This window comes from Bemisia tabaci, chromosome 5, assembly GCF_918797505.1.
Source record: "Bemisia tabaci chromosome 5, PGI_BMITA_v3".
NCBI classification, from domain to species: domain Eukaryota; kingdom Metazoa; phylum Arthropoda; class Insecta; order Hemiptera; family Aleyrodidae; genus Bemisia; species Bemisia tabaci.
In genome coordinates, this window is record NC_092797.1 from 8,647,293 (window position 1) to 8,666,771 (window position 19,479).

Below are 19,479 nucleotides of genomic sequence, written 5' to 3' on the forward strand. Positions count from 1 at the left end.
TTTCAAGTTGATCCGTAGAATTTCCTTCTCTCCTTCTAATGCACGGTCCATTGGTCAAGAAATTGATCGACTACTCGTGAAATTGACCGATATTGATGCATACAAGGACGAATCCTCAGGTAGGAACCAATGCGTCCATTCACCTTGTTCAAAAGTAAAATTTACGCGAATAAGGAAGACGTTTGAACGAAAAGTGTCGATTTAAACATCATTATCCTTCACATCATCGCGAGCAAGGACACTTTTTTTTAGAGTAATTAAACTAAAAACCGAAGTATGGGCAGCAACTACACGCTGCAAGGAATCTCTCATAGGCTATATCGTGACCAAAAGTATACCATCAATTGAGTAATAGATGTGTCGAGCAGTTTACGGAAAACATTTATTAAATTGAGCTTCTCTTCAAAAGTATTGCTCAGTCCATTAGTTTGGTGGGGTTTTTTTTTTTTTTGGGGGGGGGAGGTACTTAGTGACTGTATAAATTGTACTGCAGAATGTTTTTTTCTTATTTTTTAACAACGAGGACTGAACGAAGTAATATGTTCTCCATTGATAGGGAATTCTAAGGAGCATGAAGAATAATTTTTAAAATTTCACCCAAAATTAATGTAATGACGAACAAAATTCCAATTTGTTCAAAATTTTATTCACCTCGATACAATATTGGGAAACCGCAGTCTCTTTTCTTTACTTCCCTATTTCTTTCAATTCTAAGATTGAACTTTAAAATTTACTTGAGGAAGGGAAAGGTTATACATGTATTATTGCCGAAATTAACTCAAACCGTAAGGACGAATTGCTTTTTTGAATTTGAAACAAAACTACCTCTACCCATTCGGACCTGCGCAATTTCCGCAGATGGAAACAAAAACGGAATAAGCTATGTTTAGATAATATATGTCCCTCGCCGAGAACGCATCTCCGAATAAAGTTGATTGATTTATCGCTAAATTACGGAGGAAGTAATTTATTCTGATAACGCGGTCTGGCGGGTTGATATCTGCAGACGGGGTTACAGTTCGAAATAGCGATGCAGAGCGAATGATCTATGTGTTGTGAATGGTTTATGGTGTGGATTGTATGGAGCGCAGCTTGCCGAGGAGTCCTAGCCAAGTAAACGGCTTATGATTTATGTTTATTCCCATGAAGATTATACTGGCTATCATATTTGCACCGCTCAGGGCCTTGCTTTTTTAATCAGTGAGTTTTGAATTCCGGAAATTGAAAAGAAGGGATGATAAAGTGAGAGCAGGTATAACTTAGACATTATAGTCCAAAACTGGAATGGTACTCTGAGAAAAAAAATTCGATCTTATGAACCTTAGCTTGGTGTTTCATATTATTCGAACTTTTTGGACTGAATTTTTCATGAAGGAACTACAATTTCGGGCTTAATCATGAACATACCTATTTGCATAGGAAAACTAATGTGCACAAATGTTCTTTCTAGCCACATATTGTAGTCCATTTGGTATGCTGAGCCCGAATCATGCTAATTAAATGTTTGCGATTAAAACAAAGGGTACTTTTGAAAAAAATTGTTAAGTTTCTACTCTGATAGGTTCAAGGTGTAGGATTTCCAGATCAAATTGCAATTTTACGCCTTCTGTTGCTAAAAAAATAAACTAAGCCGCTCGTAGTTTGGGCTACATTTCGAAATACGAAGCTACCTTTTTGGATCATTTTAGATACAACATAATATGTGCCAGTAGTTTCTGTATGCAGATAGTTGATTTTATGTATGGCCCAAAAATAATTGTTCCCTATTGTAATATGTAGTCCATTACAGGCACTAAAGAAGTTGTCCATGAAAATCTCAAACGGAGAAATGAACTTGATGCGTGCGACCCAAAATTCATGTCATACGGATCTCTAAAGCTTTCGGATTGTGCATCAAAAAACTTGAGGCCCAGCTGCTGAAGTTCGGGTCGTACATTTGAAGTACTCCAGATGTGTGATCCGAACTTCGGCAGCTAGGCCTCAAATGCGCGATTGATCCGAAAACTTCAAAATTCAGAAATCCACATCACCTTAACTTCGGATCCCACGCATAAAGTTTTCTTCTCCGTGCAAAACTGGATTTTGACCTTCGACAAAAATTGCTCTCTCGAAAACTTTGCTGTTTGCTCCGTAGACTAAGGTATTTTTGTCTCTATGGACGATCAACATCGCGTAATTCAACTCAATCGTATAATACTGAGGGTCAGACAAAAGTTAAGCCACGCCGAACTTCATTCGGCTTTTCTCGATGCCTATTTCATTCTGAGCAAGCGATTAACCCATAATTTATACGGCGAATTCGTATTGGAGAATAGGTGCTGATGGTCGTAGTAATTCATCCACAGTTAGCGAATGGGCCCTGTGTGAAGGTGCTTTGGCGGGTGGTGGCGAGTGGACTGCTCTCCTCTTAACTTGTTGTCAAATTTACGGTACTTCTGGAGTATAACATGAATTTCCTATCATACAATTTTCGAAGGAACATTAGAGATACAGGAATACATTCATTCATTTTTTTTCGCGTCGGATTTTTATTTTTATTTTTTTATTTTTTATTTTATTATAAGAAAACACACTATTCTTGAGTATTATTAAGGTTAAGATCAGCAATTTTTTATATTATACCTGAAAAGAAAGACAAAAAATTGGAATTTTTTGGAATTATAAAATTTGCCAATTTTTTCTCTTCCTTTTTTCATCGACTGCGCTTTTAAGATTTTCAATTCCACGAAAAAAATATATCCCTGCGTACGAAAATGCTTGATGAGCTAAGCTCGCGATATTATTTATAACAATTTCTGATATGATAAATTTCCGAAAAACATTTTTAAAAGTGAGAGAATATACTGTTGTGTGTTATAAAGTGTCATTTTTTCTCGAAACATATGTACTGGATCATTTTGTTATTTCTCCTCTAATAATTTTTTTACGGAGGGGATAATTTTCCGCATCCCACTCACAATCGGTTGTTTCAATTTACGAGTAAAATTTCTAAATTTTTAGACTCTCACAAATTCTCCACCCCAGTCGACTTGGAGATACTTCATCTTGAAACAACTGGTATTCTTTTGTGGAGAATATCGATGGGAATTTCTTTTGATTCACAAAGAATTTTCCCTCATGGGAATCCCGGTATTTCAGCGTAAATCTGGCGTCGAGGGTAGGAGTCTAGGTGAGATGGAAGCGGAGCGCCGTGGGGTGAGGTCATAAATCGAGGAGATGATTAGAGCAAGTGAGTATAATTCATATTTCATGGAGCACCATATTTCACGAATCGAAAGACAGAGCTTGGACCTCGGGTCTTCAACAGCTTGGACTCTTGGCCGGGCTCGGTGCATTTTAACCAAACATCCGAGCAAATACCCGCGAGCCTCCCAGTTATTAATAACGCCCATGACTTATTGTTTACCATTCCGAGGCTTTTCCTTTTCCCTTTTTATGCCTCATCACCGACCGAGACAATCCGGCCACTTTCAGTTGTGCTCCAACTTCAGTTTTGAAAATGAAATTTCTAGCCGCGGGGCCCGCCGCACCCCCTCCCCCAATGTATGCTAGGCTTGCCTGCCGCCAGTCGATATCCTAACGAGAAGACCCGAATCTTCATCGTTGAACGAAGCACTCTTGTTTCGATACTGATGAAGTTGGTTACTGATTTTCAATCGGTAGATCGATTTTTTCAATCGCAGGATCTAGGATGAAATGGAGAATTTGTAAATTCTCGAGATTTGTCTCGATATTGTCCAGATTTTTATGAAATTTCGTGCTCAAGTGGAAACTGCTGAGTGAACTGAACGAAATAGATACTTTGGGAAACTAATTGAACAATTATTGGAATAGATATACGACAAAATGATCAAATCTGCTAAAGTGCGCATGTGTTCTAATGGGATAAGCCACCAGATTACGTCACTAAGCGGTGCAGTTTCGCACTTTCAAATCTGTTTTTATACTATTTTCCACAACAATTTTTTTTTTAAAAAAAAGTATTGAAAAATTGGCTCTTTAATAAGTACTCTTAGATGAGGCAATAAAAAAATTGCGTGCAAATTTTCCATTCAACCGTGACAGAGACAACATTTTCCGCCTATGTAAATTAAAACAGCGGGTTTTACGAGAAACCTGATGTTTTAAAGACTTTTTCTGACTTTGCGCAGGGAGCGACTTAACGGGAAGAAAAAATATCACGAAATGGTTGATATGAGAAGAGCTACATAAAATAACCCAGGTCCATCTAGTCTGCGATTGATTCTGGAGTTTACCGCGATGTTTTCTAAATGCAATCTGTACCGAAATCGAGCCAAAGTTTGGAGTGGGACCCTATTCTGTGTTTTACCATGACCTTTCGGGAATCTCGCATTTTAGCATGCCCACGAGCAACTCAGTATCGTACAAAATTCACACAATACTTTCTTAAAAAATATTACACCTGAAAAGGTTATCAATGTTGTGACAATGTTGACTCAATACCCGGGCCCTGTCTTGTCTAGCGGCTCATTCCTGTGTCGGGGAGCGCGCGGTAAATCAGGGGAGGATATACTTCCGCCCATTCATTCACAACGCACACGACCACTTGATGCCATCATCCGACTCGGAGTTGTTGCACGGTAGCCGGGGCCGGGGCCATAATTCACGCGACCCGTCACCATTTTGATACATGCCGCAATTTGAAGAGACGCTCGGACAGCAACTATGCCCCAGACTTAAGACGGTAAACGGAGATGCGCCCGAGGGCGGGGGACGGAGGGGTTCAAGGGCCGCGGGATAAGAAAACATAATTTAATTAGTTTTAACGTATTTTATGGACGGTAAATTCAATGAGGCAGGCGATTCCTCCCCGGCGCGAATCATTTAACATCAATTTATGTTGTGTATCAGGGAAATTTGGCACGCGCACGGGGCACATGCTCGCCGAGGTCTGTCGCGCTGCCTCATATTTTAACCAAATCAAATTCCCCCGAGAGTCCGCCCCGCTTAATGAGGGAGCCCTGTCCCCCCACCCCCCTCCTCGCCCCCCGCCCCGCCCCGCTCCCGGGTCGGAGGTGTTGTCCGCCCCGTCTGTTTTTTATCCGGGGTTCTGGAAATCCGCGGCTCCTCGAAATCTTCGTTATCTTGAAAATGACGAAAATAAGCTTCCATTCTCGCGCGCGGTATACTCGGAGCGAAAAGCTTCGCACACTTCGTGAGTTTTGTGATGAAACTGCTGAAGGTGGACTCGTGTGGTCTGAAAAGGCCGTAATGTCAAGTAAAATGAAGACAGAGACCTCTGGCTAACCAAAAAACCGAAATAAATGTTGATATAAAATAGGATCTCATCCTCCGAAAGGATCATATGGACTGCATTTTGCAATTTGGAACTATATAAATTCCCGGCTCATCTGAAAAAAACACTTATGTGCATACACTCAAAAAAAGCTCCGGCCGTGGAGGCCAGAAGCAGCGGACCTGGAGCACGGACTGGATGGGCTATATGGCACTACCGTTCGCCTACGCGCCTGACGGCCGGAGTGCTACGTGCGGGGACGACGCGGATTGCTACGGACATGAAAACCGTAAGTCGCGGCCTCGAGCGGCATAGGCAGCTTGCGCTCTCCGCGCTACTTACGGGCTGGACGGCCGGAGCTCTGCGCGCCGACGCTGTCCGCGACGTGGTGGATTTTTTCGGAACTACAGCTGAAAATTCACCATTAAAGTACATAGAAAAGAAAAACTTTCCAGCAAAGTTTTAAACATTGAGTGAATTATCTTGTGTCAATTTCTGAACAAGATTTTTTTTCTTTCCTTCTTTTTAAAATAGGTATATATTTCTTTGTTGATAGTTCATAACAATTTAGTTTCAGGAAAGTTATGGATAATTCACTGTCTAAGAAAGAAAAAGAGCATATGAACGTTAGCTTGTTGATCATGTTTCAGATATCAAGAGAGATTTGAACTCCTTGGCTGATAGTTCAGCAAGTCAATTTGAGAAAAGAGATGAATCTTAGAGAAGAGATGATGCTTATTGAGAAAGAAAATCAGCATATGAATGTTAGCTTATTCATCGTGTAGAGATATCAAGAGAAATTTTCAAAAACCTAACTTTAATGTTGCAAGCCTTCCTAGAAATAAATAAAGCACTGGGGAAGCACTGGAAGGAACAAATGTAGATAGATCAAAAATTCTTGCTACCTATTTTAAATGTAGAACAGACTGCCCAAGGTATGATAAATTGCTAAAACTCATTGCAGCGAAAAATGTAAATTGAAAAATCATTTTTATCACTTGGCAGCCCGTTCTCAATAAATGTAATTACTTTCACTCAATGAGAATTCAGCATTTGTCAAAAACAAAACCTGGTTCATCCCTCAATAAAAAATACGAATGCAAAGTAGGAAATCACCTAAATGATTAACAAAGGAAAACCACAGGCGTAGGTCTGGGTACTTACAGATTTTTACTCCTTACGACTAGAAGAGCTTCAGAATCTTGAAAATGAGGTTGAGAATATTTCAAAGTGTAAATTCAGTAGTAAAAGTTGACAAAACTTCAAGATATAACTCTCCGCAATAACTACCGGATACAATTTCCACAAAATATTAGCGAAGAAATATACCACCGAAAATTGTCACACTTGTTAAAATTGTAGATCTTCCCTTCAGCAAACTGAAGCGCGATTCACACAAAATTTTACCACTATTACAGTACACTGAGCTCCCTAGAATTGGGATATGGAATCAGAGAGATATTCACAGCAACAATGTTTGCACTGGCTCTTATCGGATAATCAACGCAGGCAAGATTGGCTTATAGCTTCCGCTGGCGGACAGCTATTTTGGCAACAGAGAAGGGAGGTGTTGGATGTCGGAGAGTGAAATACTACCTACTCTCAATTGAAAACATTTAAGTATAAGCCAGAGATTAGATTGAAATGGAATAAAAAATCAATCCAATCTTATGAGCAAGCAAAGGTGGCACAATGAAGTTGCAATCGGTAAATAGACATTCTCGTGTCTACATTATCAGTATTTTAGTGTGGCGGTAATTTACTCTGTGGGAAGATGCGTGGCAGGTAATTGATTGCTTTTCTTTGATTTAAGTTCTTTCCCTTAGTAGGGGAAAATAAGTGAATTGCAAACGAACTTACAGGAGGAGAGGATATGAGCTCAGTGCGTAGGTAAAACTGACAATTTTCACTTAACTCTCGTCGCATTTCCGAAAGTATTTGACAAGCGTTATCACACAGAACTTAGAATCAATCGTGCACCGCACAGAATCAAGAAAATATATCGAAAACCTCCAAAATTAAACGAAAAACGAACACACGTAATGAGCAATGACCAACAATGACAAGCAATTTACTAGATTCTAACCTCAATAAACAACGCTGAGTGGTGGCTGCGATCGCTCCCGAAAATGTTCAAGGCTGGCGGCAACTTTAAATTCACGCACTGAATAACATTGACGTAAAATATTATAATTTTCTGCGAATATACACGTAGCCGTCTCAATTTTAATCTGATGGTGACGCCATTTTCCGAAAACTGAATCTCACCTCACTGCCAACGGCCGTGGAAGCGGTTGGTTCCGATCCTGAAACCCGTAACTTACGCTCGGCTCCTAACCGGTCTTACGGCCACGAAGGCCGCGCGGGCTCCACGGGACATCGGCCGCTGGGTCCAGTACTAGCTGGCGCACGGCGCGTTAACGCCGGGATCACCAGTGTCCAAGCAAACCGGTCACAGGCCGTAGTTTTTTTTTTGAGTGTAGGAAAATAATGGCGCATACGTTGTTTTTAAAACCGGCCAGAATTTATAGGTCCAAATTGCAAAATGCAGTCCATATAAAAGATCTGTTAAAATTACGATCCATTAATAATATAGTAATAGCTCCTGCATTAAAACATCAACAAGCGTGTGAGGCAAGACTTTCCATTTCAATTTTAATGTACCCATTGCTAACCACCAAAATGCGCAATTCTACTCAAAAAACTTCATTTGCAAGGACTGAACTTCAGTCACTAAAGTTTTCAATTCAGCGTCGAGAGTGCCTTAAAATAATCACTTGCGAGGGTTTGACCATACTGATTCGGTTTGAGCAGAATCGAGTAGAGAATATAAATCTTACAATATTTCACGCTCATCCGGACCAGTTCGCCTTCAACATCTTGACTAGGCAATGTGATCGGCTCGAGAGTGGTAATAGTTGCTTGCAGCGCCTTCGCCACGTTTACTTAAGCAACTTTTCTTTGAGCCACGTTTTCCAGCCGAAAAAGATGGAACTACCGGTTGATTATTGAAATTGATAAAACGATAGAAAAAGAGGACTCAGAGATAACGGAGCGATCTTATTGGTGGAAGCGGGTGGTTGAAGTTGACAGGAGAATTATGTAATAGACTAACTAACGGCAAACCCACGAGAAACCCCATACTTATTCCATCACCCCTTTGGTCTGTATCTTGAGCGGCAATGGGTCTCATTTGTAAAAAAGTAATGAGGCTTCTATTGCAGAGGGGTTGAGAACCACGCGGAGAAAATAGGTAGACATGAATGAATCACAGGGAACATAGAATCCTCCTCTTCAGAGTAAGTTTTGTCGTTTCCAACTAAAAACTATTGCGTAGATGATTCCTCGATAAAAATGTTATTTTTAATACGGGTTAAAGGGGAAAGAACAGTAAAAAAATCGACCCTCCCTGGTACCTAGTTACTCTCCACTTTGATGGATCCCCGAAACGGTAAAAAGTGAAAGAGTAATTTTTGTGTCAGCTCTCTCTTATGAGATACGCCTGGACTTTTTACCGTGATTCATACGATACGACTGATACGAGAGGGGTGCCTGGTGATTAATGGGTGTACAGCTCTAATTAGTTTGTTTAGGGATTTACCTCGAAATTGAAAGAGAGGGAGATCATTTTCTGCCCGTCTGTTTTCTTTCTCATCGTACCATTCTCAGTGGGTTGTATCTAATTCGTGTGCTTTTAAATAGGTGCCGACCGCGGACAACCCAGAGAAATTTTTCTCTAAATTATATTGATGTTTTAGAAATTTTTTTTTAAGATATTTTTTTTATTTATTTTTGCTATTTTAGAAAATATATTGATATCTTAGAGACCACGCACTGCTATCCACCCTGAGGGATAAAAGTTGTTTTCGGAAGTCAACGCTCAGATTTGCCTAATGATGATGACTGATGACCAAAGTGTTGAGCAATTATTTTTAGCAGTCCTAATATATAATTTGTAAAAACTCGCCAAAAAACGTGCTAACCCCGACATTCACCAGTTATCATTATGCGTTTTTTTTTTTAAATTTTTTGTGCAACAAGTTGCTCATCATCCACCATTAGGCGGACAATAGCGTTGACCTCTGAATTTAATTCTTGCCTAGTCGATTACATTGCTGAGATTGTTAGTGTGTGGTTTGTAAAATAAATTGACGGCCAAAGTGCAGAGCTATGTATCTCCGTTTGCGTACTTTTCGTCGTACTTGATTTATTTATTTTTTTTTTTTTTTCTGGAAAATTAGTCGAGGTAAATTCTTAAAAACTCCTTTAATTTTTCTTCCAATTCATCCGAATATTCTGTACAAATTCAAGCAATTAAGTTCGCCTCTTTATCTTCTAAAAAAATAACATAATATGGAATTCTAAAAAATTGCAAAGGAGTTACGCAGTTCCCGACTTCGGTCATCTTTGATAACCGATCCGCGTATAATCGAGGCTCCTTTTCGCTTACGTCATACTTTTTCAAAATAAAAAGCGATAAAATCCGGCAACAGTGTTTGTCATTGTTACAAGGGGGTGAGAGGGGAGTCGCCAGCGTCGTCGATGATTAGTGAGGCGAATTGTCGGTAGTTGTTAGAGTGACTGTAATTAGGAGCGCGGAATGGCGCCTATGCCCTTTCGCTGACGGATTTACACGCACCCCCACCCCCCACCGCCCACCCTCGCGCCCCCACCCTCCAAAGCTCCTTTTTCCGCGGCTCCCGGCAGCATACTTGGATTGTCAAATTACTTGTGTTCTTCGACGTCTTATTTTTATTTATTCTCCCCCCCTCTCCCCCCTCCCCCTCACCCACCCCCTCCCCCGGCGACCGTCTTTGCTCTGCCGCGGTTCCTTTTCCCCCGGCCCCGAATCTCGGGTTTTCACGCTCGCTGGGACCCCCTTCGGCGAGAACCGCGTAAGTCCCGTGGGATATCTCGGTAATCGCGTTTTTGAGCCGCCGGAGCGCGATCTGTGATCTTCAAACGAGCCTGGTTCTCGTCCTCGTTCGCGGTTTAAAATAGTGATTCGAATTTCCACGGCCGGCGTCTCGAGGGATCCCGTAACATCGTGTTTATAGGCCCCGGCGCTTTTTTCCGCCTCTTCTAAAATTAGGGTTTTCGCGGGGGAACCGCTAACGGTGTTTTAAGTAATTTACGCGGAACGTGGGCGGCGTTTAGCGAAAGGGGAGTCCGATGATTCCATCGAAAAATCTGAGAGAGTGTGAAAGCTTGTTTTTTCCGCGACGATTACCTAAGGTTTTGATAGATATCTGCGTGAGAAAAGTTGACTCAAAGTCTATTTCTTTCATTCAGGGACAATGAGATTGATGAAGTGCGAAACCGCCTATCGCCGATTGCGACGTTGCCATTGGCGGATCCAGCAAATTGGCAATACTGTTTTTCTCCATTTAAACCTATGAATCCTACTCCAGTTCTATGAGAACGGTCAACTTAATATCTTGAAAACTCCCTTGATTTTTCCTCTTTGCTGGCAGAATATATTAACTCAATATTTTCTCAACTTCGTAAGTGAATTTAACGCTGGGACAAATCTCGTGAAACGGCCCGTGGAGAAAAGGCCTAAAGAAAAAAGTAAAAACATTAGTAAAAACATTAGAGCGAAAAGAATCACTCTCAAAAATGGGCAACCACTGTTTTGACTAGGAATTTCAAGATATAAAGAATTGGCTTATTTTTTGAAAAATAAAAATTTAAAATAGGAGCGGAAAGATTGCAACACGTGATGGACATAACGTGATTCCGCACTTTAGCCATCGATAAACTTATTAGAGACCCCGCGCTAATAATCTCAGCGATGTATTCGAGTAAGGTGGAAGTTCATTACGGGGGTCAACGCTATTGTTCGCCCAATGGTGGTTGATGTGCAACTTGATGAGCAAAAATACAAATAAAATTCGCCTCATGATGACTGATGAATGTAGGGCGAGCACCTATCTGGGCAGTTTTTGCAGCTATACGAGGACCTGCTAAACTATTATGCTCATCAATGCATCATTAGACAAATCTGACGTTACTTCCCGAAAGTAACTCCTACGCCAATAGAGATGAAGCAGTTCGGGGCTCTAAAGTATATTGTCTCTAATTACTTCGTCGTAATAAATCATGTCAATGATAATTTTTTGTTGAAATATCTAAACGGTCACGCAGTTTTTTTTTCCTAAGTTCGAATATAGTGGAAAACATTTTTATTGTTCTAAAAAATAACTAAAATTTGAATCTTTCAGATTTCCTATAGAAAATCACGATTTTTAGTACATCAAATTTCTCTAATAAAATGAATCTGGTCCATAGAGAATTCTCACTAAAATTTTTAATTTCCGGACGATTTAAAGACGAAAATAAAGAAGAATAGTCAGCATAAATGTTTGGCCTTCCATCGTGCACGGGACTCAAAGTTGCACTCGGCGAGTATTTCTCATCTCCTCGTCATCAACTTGTCTCATTAAAATGGGACGGCGAATAAAATTTGTCACTATCGTCGCACACGACCACTAGATCACAGGCCGCCCCCACGAAACTTGGCGGGCCGGCTCGTTCATCAAAACACGACTTCACGCTGTGAATGTTCGGAAAGGGACGCCGCAAGAAAAAGCGCAGAAGAGGAGAGTAAGTATAGTAAAGGGGATGGAATAGTGTAGCCCCACCCCCCCCCCCCCCTTGGTTCACAGCGAAGTAATTTACATACGGATAGTTCTTGCGAGTCGAGCACCAAAGAGCGCCCCCGTTCCGGCCAGCGCGGGCCGAGGGGCGAGGACGAGAAAAAAGAGAACGTTCCTGTGGGGTCAGAGCAGAAGGTGAAGCTTGACTGACGATGCGCCGGAGCAAAGTAAAAGGAAGCCGCTGAATAAAATTGATGAACTATAAAAGCGCTGCATTTCACACCCAATAAGAAGCTCTAATTAAACTTATTACACTGGAGCTCGTTGTGAAAAATGGGACGCCGCCGCCGTGCAGGAAGGAAACCTCGCCAAGGCATCTAATTGAGAACTCTTCGATGATGGGTTACGCGGTTTGTAGAATCCACAGGGCCGACGCGACGACGCGCGAATCTGCCACACCTTTACGGAGCGCGAGCGAGTAGTGTTACACGTCGTCGGCTGCGAGGGCTCGGCGACAATTTTCAAGTTCAAAAATAATTTTTTAATCTGCTAGACCTGACACGAACAAACAAACCGATCGCCAAAAATTTATCCACATCAACCCGTTTCATGCGCTCTCCGCCCGCCCACCTCCCCCTGTGCGCGGAGAATATTTCGGAGAAAGAGAGGGGAGCAAGTTAAACGTGACGTCTTTCGGGAGGGGGGGGCGCTTGGATGTCAATTTACAAAGAGGTGTATTTATATATTTATTTCTATGACAGTAGGACTGTGGTGTGTTTGTTCATCAAATTAGGCGTGCATAAGAGTTCTGGTCTCACCGTTCGAACGGTTAACCGAATTTAATTTGAGCTTCCGCTAGCCTCCCCAGGAGTCGGGAGCGCCAGTCTTGGTTCTGTGAGGCGAGTTTCTGGCACGGTTGGCATACGATGCAGTCATAAAACGCGCAAATTTTGACTTGAAAATTTTCGCGACGAATAACGAAAAAAAAAATGAAAAGACGTGGTGAAAATTTTGGTATATAACAATGGAGAGTTGCGTTTGGCCATTTCCGCCCACCTGATTTTGCTAAATGTTTCATATTTTCAAAGTACTAGTCTTAGGTAGACTCTGTGCCAAATATTAGACCGAACGGAGCCCATGCAAGGGCGCAGCAGCGCCTCAAACCCAAAATCCTGGAATCGAAAAACAATTATTTTCGTCGACTTTTTCGACTGTTATCACTCTTCCAGCACATGATTCTTATGTATTTTTTTGCGTACTTTTCGTTTCTGGCCTTTTTAAAGGCCTCCGATAAATTTTAAGGGGCCTTATGGCCCATTGTTGCCATTTTTGGCCCATTTTTAGGGTTTTTTTCCATTTAACACATTCAAAACTCAATTTAATCCAAAAACTGTGTACATTTTTGAAAAGTACGTAAAAAAATGAATAAAAAATGTTCAGTAAAATTTTTTCCTATGTTGCCAAATTTCCGAGAAAATTGGTCCCAAAGTGTCAAAAACGGCAAAAAATCGATAAATCGCCGCGTCTAAGGTTCAAGAAAGTGGAGTACATTTTTCATACTGTACCAGATAACAGCTCTTATCCATCCATACAACATATTAAAATATCATAGTTGTACCTGGATTCCCACGATGTGAAAATTGACCGAGATGTCGATTTTAGCGGCCTTTTTATACTTGAAGGCAGCTCTTTTGAATGTTTTTCGACCTTAGTCACCCTCTATGGGTGTGTACTATATGTATTTTTCTACGTACTTTTCATATCTGGCCATAAAAATGGCTTCCTGTGAATTTTAAAAGGCCTAACGGTCCATTGTTGCCAATTTTCACCAATTTTTAGGGGTTTTTTCAAGTTTACGTGTGTGAAACTTAATTTAATCTAGAAACCGTGTACAATTTCGGAAAGAACGTAAAAAAATACATAAAAATGTGATTTGTACCTTTTCCCTACGTTGCCAAATTTTCGAGAAAAATCGTCCTGAAGCGCCAAAAATGCCAAAAATTGGATTAATCATCACGTCGGAGGTTCCAGGAAGTGAATTATGACATTCATGTGGATCGTGGGACACTTTCTCCACGCATTTTCTGTTGTTCGGTATATTTGGCCTGTAGCAAGCATCTTGAGAACCAAGGATTATCTCGAGGTTACAGGAATAAAGAGGTGAACTGGAGTGAAGGATAAAGTAAAAGCACCTTGAGGGCCCGTTTTGTCACGTTCATCTGCGCCATTACATGTTCCTTGAGATGCATTGCAATTTTCCATTTTCGATACGTTATTTGTAGTGAAAGAAAACTTGAAATTCACTTCCTGGAACCTCCGACGTGATGATTAATCCAATTTTTGGCATTTTTGGCGCTTCAGGACGATTTTTCTCGAAAATTTGGCAACGTAGGGAAAAGGTACAAATCACATTTTATGTATTTTTTTACGTTCTTTCCGAAATTGTACACGGTTTCTAGATTAAATTAAGTTTCACACACGTAAACTTGAAAAAAACCCCTAAAAATTGGTGAAAATTGGCAACAATGGACCGTTAGGCCTTTTAAAATTCACAGGAAGCCATTTTTATGGCCAGATATGAAAAGTACGTAGAAAAATACATATAGTACACACCCATAGAGGGTGACTAAGGTCGAAAAACATTCAAAAGAGCTGCCTTCAAGTATAAAAAGGCCGCTAAAATCGACATCTCGGTCAATTTTCACATCGTGGGAATCCAGGTACAACTATGATATTTTAGTATGTTGTATGGATGGATAAGAGCTGTTATCTGGTACAGTATGAAAAATGTACTCCACTTTCTTGAACCTTAGACGCGGCGATTTATCGATTTTTTGCCGTTTTTGACACTTTGGGACCAATTTTCTCGGAAATTTGGCAACATAGGAAAAAATTTTACTGAACATTTTTTATTCATTTTTTTACGTACTTTTCAAAAATGTACACAGTTTTTGGATTAAATTGAGTTTTGAATGTGTTAAATGGAAAAAAACCCTAAAAATGGGCCAAAAATGGCAACAATGGGCCATAAGGCCCCTTAAAATTTATCGGAGGCCTTTAAAAAGGCCAGAAACGAAAAGTACGCAAAAAAATACATAAGAATCATGTGCTGGAAGAGTGATAACAGTCGAAAAAGTCGACGAAAATAATTGTTTTTTCGATTCCAGGATTTTGGGTTTGAGGCGCTGCTGCGCCCTTGCATGGGCTCCGTTCGGTCTAATATTTGGCACAGAGTCTACCTAAGACTAGTACTTTGAAAATATGAAACATTTAGCAAAATCCAGGTGGGCCGAAAAGGCCCAAAACGCAACTCCTCCTTTGTCTTCATTTGAAGCCTATACCTGACTTTGGACACCTCTGATCGTTCAGATCGTCAGATTCAACTCATTACGGATAGTTTGTTGAATTCAGATGCGGTTTGATAAAAAATTGATGTAAATTTGATCGACACCGATGTGACACTGTAGAATGTTTCAAAAAAAAAAATCTCGGTGTTGATTTTATTTAAAATTTACAATTTATAGATACGTTTTTAATTATCAATTAATTTGGTAACAAAATTTTCATCAAAGTTCTGATCATCAATTTTATACTTCCGAAATGAAGAAATGAAACTTTGATTTTCTATACTAATAACAGAGTGAAGTTCTTGCTTCACTAAACGAACATGCGAAGAATTCTGGAAAACGCGACCACGTTTTGGAGGACGACCGCCTCGGTCATTGAAAATTTCACTCATAACAACTGTTAAATTTAAAATTAAAATTAGTAAAAATTATTATTATTTTAACAAAATCATAACTGAAAAGTTCAATTTTTAAATTAAAAAAAATAAATCAGTTAATAGTAAATAATGGCAGTTGAGTGTTGGAAGTAACCTCACTTAATGATGATTCTTGAATGAAAACAGCTGATAAAAAGACAGCAAACAGTACAGTAAGATGCGTAGCAACAAAACTTTTCCGAAAAACAAAAAACAAAAAACCCCACTTCCCCTCATCCAATTTATGAGTTTTTAGGGATTTAAAAATCGGGGACGAACCCCAGAAAATAATTTATAGTTTTCCCGAAGCATTGAGAACAACACCTTTCAAATGAACCAACGCCCCTCGCAATTAGTACAGTGGTTGATTCACAATTTCATTCTATTTTTCAAATTAAATATTAAGATGCCTCTTGAGATAAAATGTCAATTGCTGAATAAACTTTTAAATCAGCATTCTTAATTTCACGTCGAAATTGTCTCTATAAGGTACCAGCTAAATCAATTTAAAATTTTTCATAGGTAATCTCTTTATGCGTAATAGAGTAGACTTAACTTTTCAGTAAACATTTTTTCAGGCCAAAAAATTTTCATTGCGAGAACTCCTTGGGCCAAAAATATAAGATGAATCAGAGTTGATAGACAATGCGTTTCTCTCTACGCAAGGAAATGCTATTATTTCAGTTTTTGAATACCTTAACAGTTCACTGAGAAAAATTGTTTGTAAATATTTCGGGAAATTTTTCCACACTCAGCATAGTGCATCGTTCAGACCTGATACAATGATTCTAATGTGCGCAAGTGATCTGCGGAGGATGTAAAAGTAGATCTAGTGCCAAAAAGTTGCGTCTCTTATTGGAGCGAGCTAAACAATTGGATTCATTCATCTCTGTAAGATCGTGAGCATTTTAAGAATGGATCGTTACACGATTGCGTCTTCATTATTTTGCATACTGATGACGAAAAACCAAATTTTGACACTGGGAACCATTCACTTCGAGTCTAATTTTATTTATTTGGAATTTTCAAAGTTTCTCAAGAATTTTAAATTGGTTTCGCTTGAAGTGACTGCTGCGTAACTACAAGGAATTTAAACGTCGTATTCATAATTGGTTCAATGGAATGTACACTTCCATTCATCATAAAGGAGGCCTTATTGCCAATTTCCTTCTAAAAAGTTTCATAGTCGAATTATATTAGTCCTATATTAAGGACTAGTATAATTCTATGGTGAAACTTTTTTCGTCGATCTGAAACATTTCAGCTTTCACCTCAAGGGCTCAATTTCCTGACTTAATTTTTATTGTTCACTCCTTGATTACAATCCTGAATTGCCTATGCCTTTTTTTCTAAAATTGCTCTGTTTTTATGCTCTTATTTACGAGTTTTGTTTGATTTTATTTCAGGTATGGTTCCAAAATGCGAGGGCGAAATGGAGGCGGATGATGGTGAAGCAAGAAGGAGGTAGCAATAAATCTGGTGACAAAAGCGATTCATCGAACTCAGCAATAGACACAGTTTACCATCACAATGTTTCGGGGATGTCGTCACCTCAGCATTATATGAGTTCCTCTCCTCTCGAATGCAGCTCTTAACAGCTCATATTGAATGAAAACTTATTCGATTTCAAAGTTCCAAAGGAGAAATCTCCTGAAGTAGAAAATAGGGACGCTGAGCAGATTATTACGATTTAAAGAAAGTAGTTTAGAAATTGAATCCCGTGATTAATAATCTAATATTGTCGGTTCAGATCAATGTTGAATAAGGAATTCGAAAAAAAAAAAGCAAGTCAAATATTTTTGAAGAAGTGTCTAAAATCCTGTTTCGACTTAAAGAAGGGACTAAACAACTTTTGATCAGATCTCAGAAATATGCTTTAAAATACAAACATTGCAGTCTTGCATAAAGTGAAGACGATTCAAGTTGAGCGATGGCCTCTTTATGTCACAAGACAAATCCAACTATACCTCAGATTTTCGTAATTGAGCTTTTTGTTAATTTATTGACTTTTTATTTAAAACTACGGTTTAGTGCATGTCTAATGAGAGACGTGTTGAATTTCTTGTATAGTTGTACGACACACTATTACACGCTGATAAACATCCACCGATGAGAAAGATATTGACTTCTCTCGACATATTTTTTGTATTAAAAAATCTTACCAGGAACTTCTTACTTTTAAAATTTATTTGCAATTTTTGTTTTTATGATTTGACTGTACTCAGATGAAAACCAATATGCACTGATGAAGAACTCATATTGTATGAATCCGCTGTCCGGAATTTTATCATCAATAGAAAAAAACCCACCTGTCATCCGACGCCCATAATTGTTCTTTCCATTTTGTGGCTTTTTCCATTTTCTGGGGAAAGTGTTTTAACACTCGAAAATTACATATTTTAAATGTAATAGCTGACGAGTTCATTATAACCCTCTGATATCATACTCATATTTTCTGAACCTTAACAAAATGTTGCTAAAGAGGCATTTAACTTATATTCAATGTCTTACAGTAGTCCATTTTGATAGCGCTGGGCCATTTGTTTCTTTTTGGTAATTTTGTTTTGACTAATGTTCTTCTTAATTTATACTTACAAATATTTTGCACGTATAATTAAGAAATCCGATAGAATTGGTAAAAATGATACGCACTTGAAACGGATCAATTGGACCACATTTTGCAATAAGGAACCACTATTTTTGACTCATTTTAGAAACAACATAAATTCGATTGGTTTCCCTATGCAGAAAGGTGCTTTTATAGAAGAGCCAGAGATAGTGGTGCCTTATTGCAAAATGTAATCCAATTATTTCATGAACTTCTCGACATAGCCATTCCTTAGTAAAAATTCCTCTTTCATTGTTTGATATCATTTAACAAAATGAGATATCACCAGTAGAACTCTGAAACAGCCTCATTTATGAGCGGAACCTTTTTTGAAATTTCAGCGCACTATGCCTCCAGACATCACATCTGAACTTTTGACAAAAGTGAAGTTTTTATTTCTCTCATCAAAGACATGTTTGTTTAATCCAAAGATGCCAATATTTTATTGTACTATAAAAGTGGCCTGGAATCAGTTTCCAGCCTGTTCATAGCAATTATTTTAAATGTGATTTATAACTCTGACAATTTTTAAAGTCAGTTAATTATGTAAAATACTGTGAATTTTTAAAAATTCGATCGATTGGTGTAAATTATACTCTGAAATCAAAAATGTAATATTTCAACTGTATTTATTTGTACAATGATTCTAGCTGATTATACGAGTCCACGTTGCTCGTTTTTTTGAGTGAACTAACTTCACTTTAACTTTGATGGATGCTTGTAAATACCAAGGAATCTTTTCTTTAGATAGAATTTGTACAAACTGAGCTATAGATATGATTGTAAATTATAGAAAATGTCTCTTGTGATATACACGATAATAAATATTTTCAATTATTATTTGAACTTTAATTTCAGTAGTTGTCATTTTATTCTGAGCCTTCACAGTGTGTGAACTCTTAAAATTAAAGAACAAAAATGAGCAAGACAGAAGAATTTCAAGGAATTAGTTAAAAAGCAGGTTTTTATCGATTTACGTCAACAGTTAAAGCCATAGTTGGTCAAAAAGACGAGCGTTAAGAAATGGTCAGGGTTTATCTACGATGAGCTCTCTTTAGCTCACTAACTTTTCACTTCATTCAAACCGAGATTTTTGGTTTCCTCCAAAGTGAAATTTTGGTACCTATGTCCTTAAGGATACAAAAAATTGACCGATCTACTTACAAAGATTGAAATTATGTAGAAGACCTAGGACAAATTTTTAAAATTTAAAACACTCACTAATCAAGCCTGATCAAATTACCATTAAAAC

At 38.9% G+C, this 19,479-nt stretch overlaps 1 protein-coding gene across 1 annotated transcript in view; it reads left to right on the forward strand.

Moving 5' to 3' along the window:
- LOC109034933 (LIM/homeobox protein Lhx9) overlaps positions 1-19,079 on the forward strand; it is a 118,353-nt gene extending 99,274 nt beyond the window's left edge. Inside the window, exon 6 of the mRNA XM_019048363.2 lies at positions 17,026-19,079. Within this exon, the coding sequence (XP_018903908.2) occupies positions 17,026-17,214 (189 nt within the window). The 3' untranslated portion in view covers positions 17,215-19,079. The remainder of the gene's footprint in view (positions 1-17,025) is intronic.
- The last annotated feature ends 400 nt before the right edge of the window (positions 19,080-19,479 follow it).